Source organism: Triticum urartu, chromosome 5, assembly GCF_003073215.2.
Source record: "Triticum urartu cultivar G1812 chromosome 5, Tu2.1, whole genome shotgun sequence".
NCBI lineage: Eukaryota > Viridiplantae > Streptophyta > Magnoliopsida > Poales > Poaceae > Triticum > Triticum urartu.
In genome coordinates, this window is record NC_053026.1 from 489,306,174 (window position 1) to 489,320,770 (window position 14,597).

Below are 14,597 nucleotides of genomic sequence, written 5' to 3' on the forward strand. Positions count from 1 at the left end.
CGCTCTCTCTGTTGTGGTTCAATGCCGGAGCATGGCCCAGGATCGATCCCCTAAACCTCGACCGCTGCCTAGTAATGTGGTCATTGACGACCATAGTCGCGACCACAAAATCCTCATCATCCGGCGATGAATCGTACGATGAACACATGAAGTTATTGAAAAATAACTCATCCCCATTATCCATGGTACCTTGTGGGCAAAACTCCGAACACCTCACGGGCATGGTGGAGTAGCGGCCGGTAAAGAGCCTCGCGCCCTCCCCGTACAGGCAGCAGACCTGTCGAAGTGGAGGCGAGGGCGGTGCCGGCAGACGTGGAGCGCGAGGCCGACAACTGTGGAGGTGAGGGGCGTTGCCAGACCGTGCCTTCTCATGTTATGTCGGCGCCAAGAAGAGGCCACCAACACCGACAAGAGCGGGCCTCAGATGCGGCGTGGAGGTGGGGGCATGTGTGGATGCGGTCGGCGGCCTGGGTAGCAACGAAGCGATCGAAAGTGGGTGGCAGGGGCTAGGACGATGTGGCCGAAGGTGTCAAGTGTGGAGGACAATGGGGAGAATAGCTGATGTGCCACCGACAAACGGGCCAAAAGATGACAAGGAAGAGAGTCGCGTGTGTCCGCGCCAACGCAAACTCAACTCAAATTTATACCGGAAATGAGTCTCGGACGGACGAAAGACGAACACCTGTCCATTTGCGTCAGCGTATTGGACATGTTCTCTGGAACCAAATGGACGCCGAAGGACCAGATGGGTCGGCGAAGCAGCCGCCACCAATGTATGACTTGGCTTAATTGGCCTCGTGCACCCCGACAGCACATGCAGCAGCCCCACCCCAAAGCGGGCGGGCGGGCGCGCGTGCATGGATGCATGGAAGTGGTTTGATTTCCAGCAATCACATACAGGCTACTGTACATGTCAGGGTGGTTGGTGTCCATGCATGAGAATGGGATGGATGAGTGGATATCCTAACTAGCCTCGTGCTCATTGGTTGGCGTCATGGATGATGGATGCACTGCATTTGGCCCCAAGAATCCAAGATGCCATCTCACCTCTTTGCTCCATCGAGCAGCCACCCCGAGCCTCCCAAAAAGAAAAAGGTCCCTCCCTCCCGTACGCGCCACACACGAGCATCTCCAACGCGGATCTTCCTTCCCTCCGCTTTTCACACTCACTCTCTCTGCTACAAGCTGCCGGCTTCCCTTCCTCCACTGTCTACTGCCTCCATTCCTAAATATAAATATTTTACAGATTTCATCGTAGGTTACATACGAATGTATATAAACATAATTTAGAATATAGATTCACTCATTTTGCTTCGTAGGCACTAGTCTATATTGAAATATCTAAAAGATTTTATTTTTGGAAAGAGAGGGAGTACAATTTTTGTAGAGATTTTACTATGGATCAAATACGGATGTATATAGATATATTTTAGAGTGTGGATTCATTCATTTTACACCGTACATGGTTCATAGTGAAATCTCGTTCTTAAATTGGTCCATAGTAAAATCTCGTTGCTAAATATAAGTCTTTTTAAAGATTTTTAATATAGATCACATATGAATGCATATAGACGCATTTTAGAGTGTAGATTTATTCATTTTACTCTGTATGTGCTTCATAATGAAATCTCTGCCAAGACCACGGACGGAGTATATATCTACCCGCAGCGTGCCCGCGAACCACATCACAGCACACCACACCAACCGCGCGCCACTGATTCATCAACTCCGCTCCACTAGCTAGGTACCTTCCGACCGAGCAGCCAGAGAGATGGAGAGGATGGTGATGAGGCTGATGAGGAACAAGAACCAGTCCCTCCGCCAGCTGCAAGGGGCCGCCGCCGGCGGGCTAGCGTCGTCGTCCTCCGCCCCCTCGACTGCCGGCGCCGCCGCGTCTCCCTTCTCCACCCTGCAGCAGCAGGAGGACCATCCCGCTCCCGGGGTGCTCAACATCCGGGACACCGCCGCCCACGTGCGTTACCTACACCCCGCTTCCATCTTCTTCCTCTAGTCCATATAGCTCCATCTGATACTCCCTCCTCGGATGTGATATGTGATATGGCAGCTCATCGGGCGGACGCCGCTGGTGTACCTCAACAGGGTGACGGAGGGGTGCGGCGCCCGCGTCGCCGCCAAGCTCGAGTTCCTGCAGCCTTCCTTCAGCGTTAAGGACAGGTTAATTGCTCATTATTACCTTAATTAATCTCCTCTTCACGTGGCAGTCACGCACATCCGATTCGTCCTAATTTACAAGTGCGTAGTACGAGATTAGGTAGTACTCCCTCCGATCTTCTATTGATTATAAGATCTTATTACAATCGATCAATATATGTGTATACCGATTGTAATAACATCTTATATTATTATGGGAGTACGTAGTAGATACGAGTGTGGTGTCTGTGGGCCGTTATCAATCAGTTGTCGATCATATTCCAGTGGCTGCAGATCAATTCCTGCATGTTGACACTTCGCTTCTGAATTCTGATGTGATAATATCCTGCTTGATGCGTCGGTTGGTGGACAAGAACTATAGCAGCTTATCCACTTCTGCTCTAGACTAGACAGTAGACAGCCAAGTGGAGCCAATCGAATATCCGGTCTCATAACAATAATATTGATGGTCATAATCAAAACACCAGATCTTTGACCTGTGCGTAGGCAGGCTCCAACAAGTCACCATCTATATGAAACCAGAAGATCATCAAACTATTTATGATCATCCATCCCTACCTGAACTAATACCGCCCACGAGCGGCATATATACGATCCATGTCATACTCACAGACGGCGACTGGTTAATCTAGTATTATCATGCTAACAGACACACACTGGTTGGAGGACATCTCAAGCAAAGTATTGTTATTGTTCTGATCTAGATAGCGACCGGAATCGACTAAAATACCCTCCCCATCGATCCGGTCGCTTTCGTGGGGAAAATAATGAAGGGACAAGTCAGGCTCCAGATCCATATCTTCTTGTCTGCCTCATTGTGATACATCGACAGTGATATGCACTGGGATCCAAGGAAAGAATTAGAGACAGATGCAGTTAGTCTTTTCTGTTATACAAGTCAGGATGAGTGACTAGTCCACCTTAATTTTGGTCCTTTAAGTCTTGTACTGGAGTACTTTGCAGTCTAGAACAATGCATTCTCCATCCAGATCTACAAGCTAGTGTGAAGCTGGCAACCTGGCTCGCTTGATCCCGTTGGGACAATTTGTTTTGTCTGAATTATATGATCCTTAACTGTTAACAAACCTGAAGGCTTACGATTTACTCTGCTTATTTTATTCGCAAGAATATAGCATAAACAAGCATGCAAAATGAAATAGGAACATTACCAACCTATTTCTTATCCGTCAGTATATCTGAAGGAAACAAGAATTCCACCTCCGCTTCCTGTGTGAATAAGTGATTAATACGTCTTATGTATGATCCAGGCCAGCAATCTCCATGATCGAAGATGCGGAGAAGAAGGGGCTGATAACCCCAGGCAAGGTCAGTCATCACTCATGCTTTCAGATAAATCGACAACTGTATTCCGCAAAAAGTACCTCTTGAACTCAGCTCAGGCCCATTCAACAACCATGAGGAAGTAGCAACAACTTGCTGTCAAAAAAAAGGGAAGTACTCCCTCTGTAAACTAATATAAGAGTGTTTACATCACTATTTTAGTGATCTAAACGCTCTTATATTAGTTTACGGAGGGAGTTGTAAATTTGGTAAATAAATAAGCATTAACTGTTATTTCACTTGGAAATAGCACTGAGATCGCAAACATGCTGAGACAATAGGAAGCATATACTGCCTTTTTTTTTGCGGGAAGGAAGCATATACTGTCACACCTGCATATGGATCTGAAACTAACCGCAAGTCGCTTCTGAAACAGACGACGCTGATCGAGCCTACATCCGGGAACATGGGCATCGGCCTGGCGTTCATGGCTGCACTCAAAGGGTACGAGCTCGTGCTGACGATGCCATCATACACCAGCCTCGAGAGGAGGGTGGTCATGAAGGCCTTCGGTGCGCAGCTCGTACTCACTGACCCGGCGAAGGGGATGGGAGGCACCGTCAGGAAGGCAACCCAGCTCTATGAGAACCATCCCAGCGCCTTCATGCTCCAGCAGTTCGAGAATCCCGCCAACGTCCAGGTGCACTACGAGACCACCGGTCCGGAGATATGGGAGGACACGCTCGGGCAGGTCGACATCTTCGTCATGGGAATCGGCAGCGGCGGCACCGTCACCGGCGTCGGCAAGTACCTCAAGGAGAAGAACCCCAACGCAAAGATCTATGGGGTTGAACCTGCCGAGGCAAATGTACTGAATGGTGGCAAGCCAGGTAGGCTATTGGTTTCTGAAAATGATCAAACCTTCTTCTTTGTTTCATGCTAGTAGATATCTTTTTTAGCTAGCTCCTGATCATGTTGCTAACTGAATCTAACTGCAGGGCCTCACCTCATCACTGGAAATGGAGTTGGATTTAAGCCAGATATTTTGGACATGGATATCATGGAGAAGGTTCTGGAGGTAAGGAATCAAACTGGGCTTCTTCTTTTGGTAGAATAGATTCTGTAATTCTTACTGATTTCATGCATGTAATTGACAGGTGAAAGGCGAGGACGCCGTTAAGATGGCGAAGCAGTTGGCACTGCAGGAGGGCCTGCTGGTAAGTAAAAAAATTAACTGCTCCCTAAGAAAAAGAAAAGGAATGGTTATATTGACTCATGTGAAACTGGACTGGTTACATCAAAATTGTGCTGAAATTGCTACATTTTCTCAGGTGGGGATATCATCAGGAGCCAACACAGTGGCAGCGATCGAACTCGCAAAGAGGCCAGAAAACAAGGGGAAGCTCATCGTGGTACGACATACATACCCATATCTATGAATTTTATACAAAAATATGTTAAGATGGAGAAGTTTCAGAAGACTGACTGACCAATGCACCTGTCTGTTGTTCCAGACTGTTCATCCGAGCGCAGGAGAGCGATACTTATCGTCGGCGCTATTCGAGGGTCTGAGGAAGGAGGCTGAGGCAATGCAGCCAGTGCCAGTGGACTAACTTGGAGCTATACAGCGCATGTAGAATAAATTCACTGCAACCATGTTGCAAGTGCTAATCATACCTCATTGCGATTCTTCAGTTTGTTCATCATGTGTACCTCTGTAAACAATGGTTGAAATGGTTGAAAAAAGGAATTATCTCTCTGGAGATCTATGATGTACATGTGTTTTCTTCGTCTCATTTACAACTTCTTTCTGCTGCAAATGATGATTTCGTGCTTCTTTGATAACAACAATGCATACTTGGTTCTACGTTGAGAACGGCCTTCACCATCATTGTCCGTATCGATGATTCTTCTGAGTGGTTCCTGCACTTTCAAACAGAAGTACAAAGCCACGATCACACACTCAACAAACATAACGCAAGCGCAACTTTTCAGTAAATTCAGTTGTATGCTTTTTTCAGAACCAGAACTCGGTGGATGTTCGCCATGAATTGTGAGCAGTATTGCAACAGGTGCGCGTTAATAGGAATCGCTGAAAGCATTCATACTCAGGCTAGCCAACACCTTTAGTTTGCTCGAGGTGTCATATACCAATTTGACAATTTCATTGACACAAAGGGGCAAGGTATCACTGATTACCTTCTTAGTTTGCTCTTGTGGATTGACCTTTCGATCCGTCCACCTCTTTCTGTGTAGGTGCCAGCCTGTATCTTGAACCAACCAATCGAGCTGATTTTACCTTTCCATGTTCTACATTTAGATTCAGATCTGCCTCTCTAGTAAGATAAATGTAAGGTGTGGCGAGGCTGGCATTAACAAGCAAGCATTATCACAATCCAAAACCTAACAAGGACATAAAGAGCAAAGCAGTAAAAGCATGTATATGCAGAGCAGAGTCATAATTGTAATACAACCGAAAGTCAGGAATATAATCTTCCTGAAGATAGAGAAATTGTGTTTCTACTCGTGGAGCAATACAATTTGTTCCATTTCAAGATTTGAATTGCCAGTGTTAACTAGTTCTGCCATGAAAATAAGCACATTCCACAAGATCATGCAGATAAGAATGTCAATTTACTCATCTTTTGAGAAGTTTACCAATGTTTAGCGCTTTCATTGGAGGTTTTCAGAGCTTGGAGTCTCAGTAAGCATACTAACAGAAACCTTTTTTGACACATCCATGGTGAAAATTATCACTTCAATGCTCCAGATTACAGGTATATATTTTGTGATGTAATGCCCCTTCTATGTTCAACAGCACCTAGATCCAGTCTGACATCGCGAGATTCAGGTTAAGTTGATAAATCTGGCACCATGAGATTCTGGTAAAGTATATAAATACTGTATAACATCTCTGTGTGCTTAGCTAAGAACTGAACTCTGTAAGAAACTAATGTTAGAATATTACGATTTTGTTGCTGGCATTTGTTCCATCTGAGGTCTTCTATTTATCCCTGGTGTTTGGTCCAACGGTGGCCTTCCATCTGTTACTGGTGTTTGATTTATCTGGGGTCTTCCATTTCCTACTGGTGTATGGGTGATCATGCGGCTTCCATTTGTTCCTGGTGTTTGTTTCATCAGAGGGCTTCTATTTGCTTCTACATCTTGGTTTCTCTGTGGTCTTTCATTGGGGTAGCAGCTGGTGCGAGAGTTCATAAGATTCAGCTGATCAGGATTTCTTTTCGTGCTGCCTTCAGCAAGTACTTTGAGATCATTTATCTTGTTATCTGCGACATGTTAGAATATATCAAACTTTGTTGTCTTTGCAAACAACGAAATAATAGCACGATTATAATAGATAATCAATCGGCTTGTAGATTCAAAATGCTCATTCCACGCATGATACATCATCACAGCAACGGTGATTCATCAGAAGCGGAACTTAACCACCGAAAACACACCGGATCCACAGAGGAATTCAGTGGCAACAGCTACCTAGCCTAGCAGGCTCCTACCAAAAGCCCAGTTCCTACAGCCGGTAAAGGTTACAGAAGATAAACTCTCTATTGCTGTGCCTACACTCGGGCGAAGGCGGAGCAGCAAATGCCCTCCTCCTGCCGCTGATGTTACATTGTTACATGATGAATCTCCTGTGAGAACAAACAAAACTGCAGGACAAAGCAACCGGGGAAGGAAGATGGGGAGGCTAGAGATTCCGATGCGGCATGACCCTTCCTTCCGGTACCCTTTTGTCGACGCGGCCTATCTTGCGGGGCGGCCACACCACGTGTGTCACCCTCCCCTGCACCAGACCAATCGGCACCTGCATGCAGCAGACAACAAAAGGATAATAAAGATGTTCATCATTGCCAGGACTACAGCCGATATCAAGTACACAGGTGTGCTCTATTTTCCCACCAAAAATTGTGCAACCTAAGACATAAAAAACTCTCCTGACTTAACATCAGCCACAAATGTAACTTGCCCTAGCATGTGTGTTGCTGCGTTTTAAACCAAAAGTACTATAAGACAAACCAGTATTCTGGATTTAGGCTAATTTTAAACTGCAGATGGACTGTGCTTCAATTTCAATGGTGACAGTAACCAAATTGGACGCGGCACCATGGCAGTATCAGAAATAGCACCGAGACAAGTGCAAGCCCAGCTCTGCTAAGCTGGATTAGACAGTTATTCCATTGAGGTAATGCAATACGTGTTTGATTTACTACAATACAAGCTGGAACTAGAACAAAGCAGCGAATATAAACAGAGGAATACAAGATAGCAACACTCAGAGCAGAGGAGCGGCTTCATGTTGGCTCGATTCTATGCATAAGCCCGAACCATAATGGGTGATATTTGGGTTTCATTGGAATAAGAAGTGCAGGGGGGTTGCTGGATCTGATAGAACATCCAATTATATCTTAACTGGGATCTCTAATACCGTAATACGTTTAGCTGAATGGTGTATAATCACTCCATAAAATGATTTATGTCCATGCAAACACATCTGTTTCTCATGTATCAGAAAATACAAGGACTTACATTACATGAGTTCTCAAACAAAATTAGATTGGCACTCCTCACCACTTCCTCCCTGTCATGGCACTAACTTGATGTCTACCCAGAGCACGACTTGTAACAAAATGAGAAACCTCCATGGCTGGGATTGATGAGGTAAGCTGATGGTCGGCCTCTGGACAAATTTAACTAGGCTGGCATCTGCCAAGTCTCGCGCAGACTCTTGGAAAAATAGAGAAGTCTCCAGAGATGACTTTGACTCTGCGACTGACGAGTGGGCGGCAGACTCACGGACACTTGTCTAAACATAAAAACATGTGACATGGACAAGCCAACTGTCCAAGCAGCATGCAAAAATGCAGCAATATTTGATGTTAACGGTAATTAATTGTTGCTAGTTATCTTTGTATGTATCTGCCGTTGGACTCTTTTCTCACTTTACACATGACTGGATGATATCCCAGTATTTTATAGTCATGGTAATAAAAATTAACTGTCGTCAATTATCTTTGCACGTGTCCTTCCTTGGACTCTTTCTACACGTTACATATGGGTGCTCTGTTCTAGCAAAGTTTGACCGTGGAAATTGTTTGGGGTTTTCCAGATGAACCTCGGTGGAGAAAGCAGGAGAGCAGCTCATTGGCAATGGGCTCTTTCTTGGCCAGTGATGATGAGAATTACAACTCCATACTTAAATCCTCTTGATATTCACTTTGATATGCAAGTCAATACTTTAGTACTAGTAATTTTCCAGAGGACATGTAACCAGTCTGTTTGTACATTTGCTCCTTTGGTTAGTTCTTCCTAATCCAATGCATTCTTCATAGTTCAGGCTTGGCCTGATGGTAACCCTATTTGAAACAAGTCTCTCAGTACAAATTCAGTGGCCTATGCCACACAAGTTTTCGAGAGACTCTTCGCAATACAGAAAAGTCTGCAGGGGTGACTAAATCGTTGACGGCGACGAGTGGGTGGGTGACGTTCCAGGGAAATTCCAGGATTAAAATCTTTGCAAAACAGATCTTTCTAGCAAGACGCAAAATATGGGTAAATTCAAGGGAGCAGTAGAATGTCTTACTGGGCCATAGGCTCTCGAGTCCTGGCTGACGCTGCCATTGTCCCCTTCGAGCCAGCAGTGGCCCTCCGGTATCTTCCGGATCTCCTCCGTCTCCGGGACGCTGATCCAGTCGCCGGGCAGCCCAATCACCCTCTTGATCGCCTTCCTCTGGTGGTCTACCGGCGTCCTGCATGCACACCAGCACCAAGAATCAAGATCCGGTATATATCTGCACCACCACACCCATGACCCACTGGAAGCATCATTGAACGCCCTGGAAGCAGCCCGGCCGGGGCGTCGGCGGCGGAGGCGGCGAGCGAGCTTACACGAAGGTGACGACGTCGCCGCGGGAGAAGTCATAGCGCTCGAGGCAGAGCCGCTCCACCAACGCGTATTCACCTGGCGGAGATGCCAGCGACGGTAAGAAATCGAAGAAGAATCCGGCTGGTTGTGTCCGTGGCCCGTAGGCGGAGAGGGGAGACGTGGGGCTTACCTGTCCTGCCCTCGAAGGTAGGGTGCATGGAGGCGCCTCGGACGGCGGCGACCGTGAAGTAGCGGTCGGAGACGGTGAGGCCGATGAGGGAGCCGGCGATGCAGGGCTTCACGACCGACCTGAGCGCGGCCCACGCCCCCGCCGCCATGTCCGGAGGTCGGCCCGGGTGGTGGTACCCTTGCTCAGACCGCTGCGACGCGGCTGCTCGCCGTCACAGTTGAGGCGGCGGCGGCGGCGGCGGCGCGGTCAGGGTCGTAGCGGCGAGGAGTACGGACTACTAGCATTCCGCTAAGAAAAAAAAACCCAGAAATCCAACTCGGTGCCCAGGCTCATCTATTCCAGATACGAAAAAAAATCAAAATAAATACTAAAACAATTTAAACAAATCCATTTTTTTAGATAATTTGATGTGTGAGGTCCGCTTCAATTTCAATTCATTTAGACATCTGAGCAGCTCTCAGCAAAAAAGATAAATCGGGTCAGAACAGTGCGTGAACAGTATTTTTTTTTACAAACTCTAATTTTGTCTTTTTTGCCGAGAACTCCTCATATGTCCAAATAAGTTAAAATTTGAAGCGGGCCTCATGCATCAAATTATCTACCATAAAAAAATAGTTTTTATGAATTTTCTAATATTTGTTTTGATTTTTTTCGTCAACGAGAGTGCAGATGAGCTCGGGAGCAGAAACTCCGCATCCAAAAACCCCTCCGTTGTTTTTTTTGTCTTTTTTTCATTCCCGCTTTATTTATTTACCGCCTTTTCTTGCAACTGTTTCGTGTAGAAAAAATATTTTGAAGGTGCAGACTTTATTTTTTTTTTACCTTTTTCTGATATATATATATATATATATATATACTCCCTCTATTGGGAGTTAACTAATGTGAATGGTCATTTCAGCTAATTCAAAAATGAATAGCTTTGCAATGAAGGAAGTATGTAATTTATAACTTACATATTTACTAGTAGACTGCCCGTGCGTTGCCACGGGCATTTGAAAATTTGAATTTGTTGCATGTAAAATTTTACACACATAGAAAGATAGGCAATAACAAATAAAAAAGTAATTGGAATCTAATTCGCTTGCAATGTACTTCGATATTTTTTTTATAATTCGACCCTATACACCTGATGCACAAAATAAAGAAGGTGGTACACAAACAATAAACTCTTTATTCTGCAATGCATTACAAATGATAATAACACTTGAATGACTTTTTTTAGTTCTTAAAATCGATTGCATCATGAAAGCATGTGCATTGTTATTATCCATTAATTAAAATCAACACATGAAGGATTTTTTCCTTTAAACAAATGTTTCAAGATGTTCCAACCAGAAACTTCATTGCAATATGCAATTGGCTGGCAAACTATTACATAATATGGATTTAGGCGCTTGAAACCATACAATTTACCATTTAAAAAGTACTACAGAAAAACACATCTTCTAGAACATGCTACTCCTACCTCTCTTGTGACAGGTAGACATATCAATCTTTGATAACATTTATTGTTTAAAAATCCGTTGGCATTTATTTGTATTTTTGAAAGAAAAAAATGAATTTTATTTGAGTTATGTAAGTTCATATTTGGTGTATCGGCTCAAAAGGATTTTCACATAAAACTCAAAAGGAAATGGGTGTGTTGTAATAGGAGATATGCCTAAAAGGGAAGCGAGCAACTCATATTCAAACACCAACCAACTGAAGAGAAACCCTAATTAGACATACACTCAGACATTAACATCAAATATAAGGGTGAAAGGGTGAATGACATGCAACATCAATTGCAAATAAAAAGGCTAAAACTTGCCCAGAAAATATACTCCCTCCATTCCTAAATTTAAGTATTTTTAGAGATTTCAATACGAACTACATATGGATGTATATATATATATATATACATATTTAAGAATATAGATTCACTCATTTTGCTTCGTATGTAGTCCACATTGAAATCTCCAAAAAGACTTATATTTAGGAACGGATGGAGTAGGTCACAACTCACAAGTTCACAACATATTTTTCCTTGTATTAGCACAAAAGTCAAATAATGCACGGTAGGACTGAGGAGAAGGTCTATAATATTAGTCTTATCGGTTGTTCATTATTCTATTAGAGAGAGAGAGAGAGAGAGAGAGAGAGAATCGACACCCCCAAATTGTCTCCATATGTCTAGGCTATCCGAAAAACCATACCATATGTGAGAAGGAAATGGGTAAGGACGTCTATGGACAGCACGCCAGATCAGGCCAAAAAAACATAGTTTTATAAAATATTACAAAGCATCCCAAAGATATTGACATTATGAATTGCTACGAACTTAAATGCTTAATACAATCAACAGAAAAGCTACCGGCATGCTTCTCCATTTTGAGTCAGTCCACCTATTGAGGACTTCTTGATTAAAACATGCAATCATTCTATATAGCCTGCGAAAATAGGGGGTAAATGTCAGTAAATAATGTACAAATAATAATTTTAGTTGAGTTGAAAGGCTTAAATTCAAAACCAACAAATATATGCAGGCTTATTTCATACTGCTATTTTAATGAGCTCCAGTAACCTCATTATCAGCATCATAATACATCATCCAAAATCATCAATTGTTACCCCACAATGCCACACCCAAATTTGTTCTTTTCACAGACGAAACGCTGCTGCTCCGTTTTGCATGAAAATTGTCAAGCATGCTTGCGACACTAACACAAACATCTATGAAACATTTCAGTTTTTTTTTAAAAAAATTCTACTGTTTTTGAGCCAAAACGCCTCCTCACATAGTAGACCGTGTTAGGTAGAATCATGAGCGAGTGAATCTCTGTTGTAAATTTTATTATAGACCATGCATACATATTATTTGCCCATACAATTAGGGCGGATCATGTGATAGTTTTCACTATTGGAATTGCCGAGTAGAGTTTCTTGGGAACTCAGTAAAGCCAAATAAACTCAGCCATGCGTTTGCCGAGTTCCATCCTCGGTAGAGGGACTGTTGGCCAAATAAGCCGCAGCCATGGGTCGGACGCGTCGGGCGCATGTGTGGGTGCGCGCTGGGCCTGTCGGGTCCGCGGTGTAGGTCTGCGTGTGTGTGTGTGCGCGTGTGGTGCCCGGGGTGCCCGTGTGGGTGGACACCATATGCGTGTGTGCGTAGGCCATGCTGTTGGCGACCTGGGCGGGGTGACCGTGCAGGTCTGTTGCGGGCTTAACGTGGCGAGTGCGAGCGGGAATGCGTCGTGGGCGCGCGGAGCGGGCCAGACCAGGCGGGGTCGTGGCCGAGCGCTGGCCCGGGTATAAGATCGCCACGGTGATCGTTGTAACATGTGTGGGACGAGTTTGTTGCTTGGGAAAAATACCGTTCTTGCGGTTGCGTTCGTGCGCCCGAAACTCTCGTCATGTCCACCGTGTTCTTCTTCTTCCTCCCCCTTCTTCTCGGTTCATGCCAGGGCGGGAGAGTGAGGTGCACAAATAGAGAGAGTGGTGAGCTAGGGCAAGGCTAGGGTTCCAGCAATTGGCATTAGAGCCCGGTTTCGGAGGTGAACGCCAGCGACCATGGCACTCGTACCGCACAATGGCGGTGGTGGCTCGTTCTCGCTGCCGGTCCCACAGCTGACCACGACGAACTACACCTCCTGGGCGATCAAGGTGGAAGCTTTTCTTGGTGCCTAGGGGCTGTGGCCTGTGGGGGTGGTCGTTCCGGCGGAGGGCACGACGATCGACGCCATCAAGAGCAAGACAGCGCGGGCGATGCTTCTCGGGGTGCTGTCGGTGGAAGTGCTGCTGCCGGTGTCGACGAAGCCCACCATGAAGGAGGTATGGGACTCCCTCAAGGTGCGCTTGGTCGTCGCTGATCGGGTGTGGGCGGCTCGGCTCGCGTCGTTACGCGGCGAGTTCGAGCGGCTGCGGATGGCGGACGACGACGACTTGGACAGCCTACGCGGGAAGCTTGGCACCATGACGACGCGCTATGCAGGTCTGGGGGCGGTGCTCGACTACGCTGAGCTCATGAAGAAGATGTTGGACACGGTCCCGGACCGCCTCTACCCGCCGTCGCCGGAATTGAACAATTTTGCAATGTAGAAGAGATGGCGTACGAGGAGGCTTTGGGGCGGCTCAAAGCATTCGATGAACGGACCTGGCGTCGCAGGCAGGACGGGGGTAGGCACGACGGTGAGGAGCTCATGCTGACTGCAGTGCAGTGGGCAGCTCGGCAGCGTCGGCATGGCGGAGGCGGCCTTGACCACGACGACGACGGCGCGGGCAGTACGACACATTGGGCGGCGGAGGCAAGCGGTGCGGACGCTGCTACAGCTGCAGCGAGCACGACCATTTCAAGCGCGAGTGCCCCAAGTTGCGAAAGGCGCCAGCGGCGGAGCGCGCGCTCCTGGTGGAGATCGACGACGATCTCGAGCCTGGAATCCTCTTAGTTGTAGCTTAGGGGGTGAGTGTTGGCCAAATAAGCCGCGGCCACGGGTTAGACACGTCGGGCGCGTGTTTGGTTCGCGTTGGGCGCGGCGGGTCTGCGACGTAGGTGTTTGTGTGTGTGCGCGTGCGTGCGTGCGTGTGGTTCACGGGGGTGGCCGTGTGGGTGGACACCGTACGTGTGTGTGCGTAGGCCATGCTGTTGGCGATCTGGGCGGGGTGATCGTGCAGGCCTATTGCGGGCTCAGCGTGGCGAGCACGAGCGGGAGCGCGTCATGGGCACGCGGAGCAGGCTGGACCAGGCGGAGTAGTGGGTAGACGTGCAGGTCGTGGCCCAGCATTGGCCGGGTATACGATCGCCACGGTGATCGTTGTAACATGTGGGGGCGAGTTTGTTACTTGGGAAAAATACCGTTCGTGCGGTGGCATTCGTGCGCCAGAAACTCTCGCCGTGTCCATCGTGTTCTTCTTCCTCCTCCTTCTTCTAGGTTATTGCCAGAGTGGGAGAGTGAGGTGGATAGAGAGAGAGAGGTGAGCTAGGGCAAGGCTAGGGTTCCAATAGGGACTAATTAAATTTCTACTTCTTAACTGGCAACATTTTAAGGACATATAGTTAGCTTCAGATTCAGATTATAAACAAAATAATGTTGAAAG

At 46.5% G+C, this 14,597-nt stretch overlaps 2 protein-coding genes across 2 annotated transcripts; one reads left to right on the top strand and one right to left on the bottom strand.

Annotated features, from left to right (window-relative positions):
• The first annotated feature begins 1,669 nt into the window (after positions 1-1,669).
• Positions 1,670-5,229, top strand: LOC125510052 (bifunctional L-3-cyanoalanine synthase/cysteine synthase, mitochondrial). Its single transcript, XM_048675139.1, has 8 exons — positions 1,670-1,972; positions 2,066-2,175; positions 3,441-3,498; positions 3,890-4,343; positions 4,452-4,531; positions 4,611-4,670; positions 4,785-4,865; positions 4,968-5,229. Exons 1-8 carry the CDS (start codon positions 1,772-1,774, stop codon positions 5,064-5,066), a joined length of 1,143 nt encoding a protein of 380 aa, XP_048531096.1. The 5' UTR covers positions 1,670-1,771; the 3' UTR covers positions 5,067-5,229.
• A 1,562-nt stretch (positions 5,230-6,791) lies between these two features.
• Positions 6,792-9,835, bottom strand: LOC125510053 (mitochondrial inner membrane protease subunit 2-like). Its single transcript, XM_048675140.1, has 4 exons — positions 9,525-9,835; positions 9,358-9,430; positions 9,053-9,218; positions 6,792-7,276 (listed from the first exon to the last, which is right to left on the bottom strand). Exons 1-4 carry the CDS (start codon positions 9,670-9,672, stop codon positions 7,160-7,162), a joined length of 504 nt encoding a protein of 167 aa, XP_048531097.1. The 5' UTR covers positions 9,673-9,835; the 3' UTR covers positions 6,792-7,159.
• Positions 9,836-14,597: the final 4,762 nt, after the last annotated feature.

Bases quoted from the DNA above. Each gene is read 5' to 3' on its own strand.
- LOC125510052 (XM_048675139.1), top strand. From the start codon at position 1,772: ATGGAGAGGATGGTGATGAGGCTGATGAGGAACAAGAACCAGTCCCTC. The intron at 4,532-4,610 runs GTAAGGAATCAA...TGTAATTGACAG, and splicing joins TCATGGAGAAGGTTCTGGAG to GTGAAAGGCGAGGACGCCGT. The intron at 4,866-4,967 runs GTACGACATACA...CTGTTGTTCCAG, and splicing joins ACAAGGGGAAGCTCATCGTG to ACTGTTCATCCGAGCGCAGG.
- LOC125510053 (XM_048675140.1), bottom strand. From the start codon at position 9,672: ATGGCGGCGGGGGCGTGGGCCGCGCTCAGGTCGGTCGTGAAGCCCTGC. The intron at 9,431-9,524 runs GTAAGCCCCACG...CATCTCCGCCAG, and splicing joins TACCTTCGAGGGCAGGACAG to GTGAATACGCGTTGGTGGAG. The intron at 7,277-9,052 runs GTAAGACATTCT...TGCTGCATGCAG, and splicing joins ACTCGAGAGCCTATGGCCCA to GTGCCGATTGGTCTGGTGCA.